This window comes from Lipotes vexillifer, unplaced genomic scaffold, assembly GCF_000442215.2.
Source record: "Lipotes vexillifer unplaced genomic scaffold, Lipotes_vexillifer_v1.1 scaffold283, whole genome shotgun sequence".
In the NCBI taxonomy this organism is placed as follows: Eukaryota; Metazoa; Chordata; class Mammalia; order Artiodactyla; family Lipotidae; genus Lipotes; species Lipotes vexillifer.
This window is the reverse complement of record NW_006789004.1, coordinates 87,630-89,826: the sequence shown is the minus strand read 5'-3', so window position 1 is coordinate 89,826 and position 2,197 is coordinate 87,630. Positions and strand designations below refer to the sequence as shown.

Genomic DNA, 2,197 nt, shown 5'->3' with positions numbered 1-2,197 from the left:
AGCAGGAATTCTCCCTGTCAAATTCCCTGTTTTCAGAACCCATTTTTCCCCGGGTGGCAAGGGAACAAAAACACCAAAACCGTGACTCACATTCTGTGTTCCTTCAGCATGTCTTGTTTCTCATCAGTCTTTGAGTATATGCAAGGGAGCAGAGGCTGAATGGAAAGAGAGAACCTGTGTACCCATTTTTTCTTATTTTAATCCCTGAAGTTTCTTGCCCAATGAACTAGGGCAGCAGTTCTCAAAGTTTGGTTCAAGGGTCCTTGGGGGAGAGGGGGATTCTTGAGATGATTTCAGGGAGTCTGCAAAGTCTTCCTTTTTCCAAATACATACCTGTATGAGGCAGACTTTTCTTCATACATTTCAACCAAAATAACGTAGCACTAGAGGTGAATGCAGAAGCAGATACAAGATTCCACCTGTCATATTAAGTCAGACATTTAAAAGAGTTACAAAATTATGAAACAATACCACTTCTCACTAGTTTTTTTATTTCCAAAAATATAGTTTTTCAATAAAAATATGTTAACATGTATTGGGCTTGTTATTTTAATGAATTAACAAATATTTAAAATTATTGTTTTAATTACTAATATGATAGATATCAGTAGTTATAACCACATGCACAAAAGCTGTTTGGCGTCCTTGGTAATTTAAGAGTATAAAGGGGGCCTGAAACCAAAAAGGTTTGCAAACCACTGAACTAAAAAGAAATATTAATGCAATAAAAATTTAATACCGAGCTCCACTCATGTTTGATCTTAGAATTATGCCATGAGAATAGGTAAGAATAGAAAGTAGATCGATTTACAGTCAGTCCATCCTGTGGGAAATTAACTTCTGAAGTGGAACAGAGCAAGTTAAGTATTCATGAGAGCTGATCTGGAAGACCTGGATAAACCATTTCACCTTGGAGCTGTGCTGTTGAAAAAGCCCTTTTGTGTGTTATCTCACATGATTTTGAAAGGAGTTTTTCGCTGGAGATAGAGTTGTTGTGTTTTCCTTGCTCTTGACTTGCAGACAGCCATAAAGCAGAGTGCCCTGGTTTCCTTACTCATTTTTCCTCTGGTTTTCATTTCAGGCTCTCCTCAATAGCCGAGAGGATTCATCACACCTGATGTTGGATACCAAATATCTCTTTCAAGTCACATTTCCTTTTACCCCCTCTCCACATGCTCTGGAAATGATCCAGATCCCCAGCAGTTTCAAACTAGGCTTTCTCAATAGATTATAGCAGGAAAAAAGAGAATAAATGCACTTTTCTTTCAAAAGCTAAATGAAGGTCAAATAGAGGGATGTGGCTTATTAATTGGAACTGGAAATGCTTTGGAATGTGATTTGAGGAAGAAAATAAGAATTATTCCAAATGGGCCACATCTTCTCTTGCTCGTGGTGATGGTGCTGCCACTGTCATCTTGTAAGAATTAACACACACTAGCTGAGGTTGGAAAAGCCACTGCTACCTTTGGAATCTCAGCCAACTTTTACTAGAATTCCTGCAAGTCTCGTATTTTCTGCCAGGTGCCTCTTGTCTAGATCTATTTTGTGACAGCGGTCCACCCAGAGGGAGTGAGACCCAGGGACACAGTTTATCCTAAGTTTTCTAAAGTTCGTGTGAAGCCCAGATACATTTATGAAGCCACAAATGGGTTCTAGGGCTGAGTCTTCCAAATAATCCCATTTGGCCATGGCGGCCTGTCAAAGTCCTCTCACCCCATGCCTGCCTGATGGGGGCAGAGGTATTTTACCAACTCTTTTTACTAAGAGTGCTCCTGCATAAAAAAATATTTCAGGCCCCTCCAATTTTTAAGAGAATATTCAATCTGAAATGAATCATAGAAGTATTTTTATGTATATATCCCTTTAAAACTAATATATCAGGGCTTCCCTGGTGGTGCAGTGGTTGAGAATCTGCCTGCCAATGCAGAGGACATGGGTTCGATCCCTGGTCCAGGAAGAGCCCACATGCCGCAGAGCAACTAAGCCCATGCGCCACATCTACTGAGCCTGCGCTCTAGTGCCCGTGAGCCACAACTACTGAGCCCGCATGCCGCAACTACTGAAGCCGACGTGCCTAGAGCCCGTGCTCCACAACGAGATAAGCCACCACAATGAGAAGCCCACGCACTGCAACAAAGAGTAGCCCCCGCTCACTGCAACTAGAGAAAGCCCGTGCATAGCAACAAAGACCCAGCAC

The 2,197-nt window shown here is 41.6% G+C and overlaps 1 protein-coding gene across 1 annotated transcript in view; it reads left to right on the top strand.

Moving 5' to 3' along the window:
- The window catches only part of MYO5C (myosin VC), a 121,412-nt gene extending 119,604 nt beyond the window's left edge, over positions 1-1,808 (top strand). Inside the window, exon 41 of the mRNA XM_007461908.1 lies at positions 1,082-1,808. Within this exon, the coding sequence (XP_007461970.1) occupies positions 1,082-1,234 (153 nt within the window). The 3' untranslated portion in view covers positions 1,235-1,808. The remainder of the gene's footprint in view (positions 1-1,081) is intronic.
- Positions 1,809-2,197: the final 389 nt, after the last annotated feature.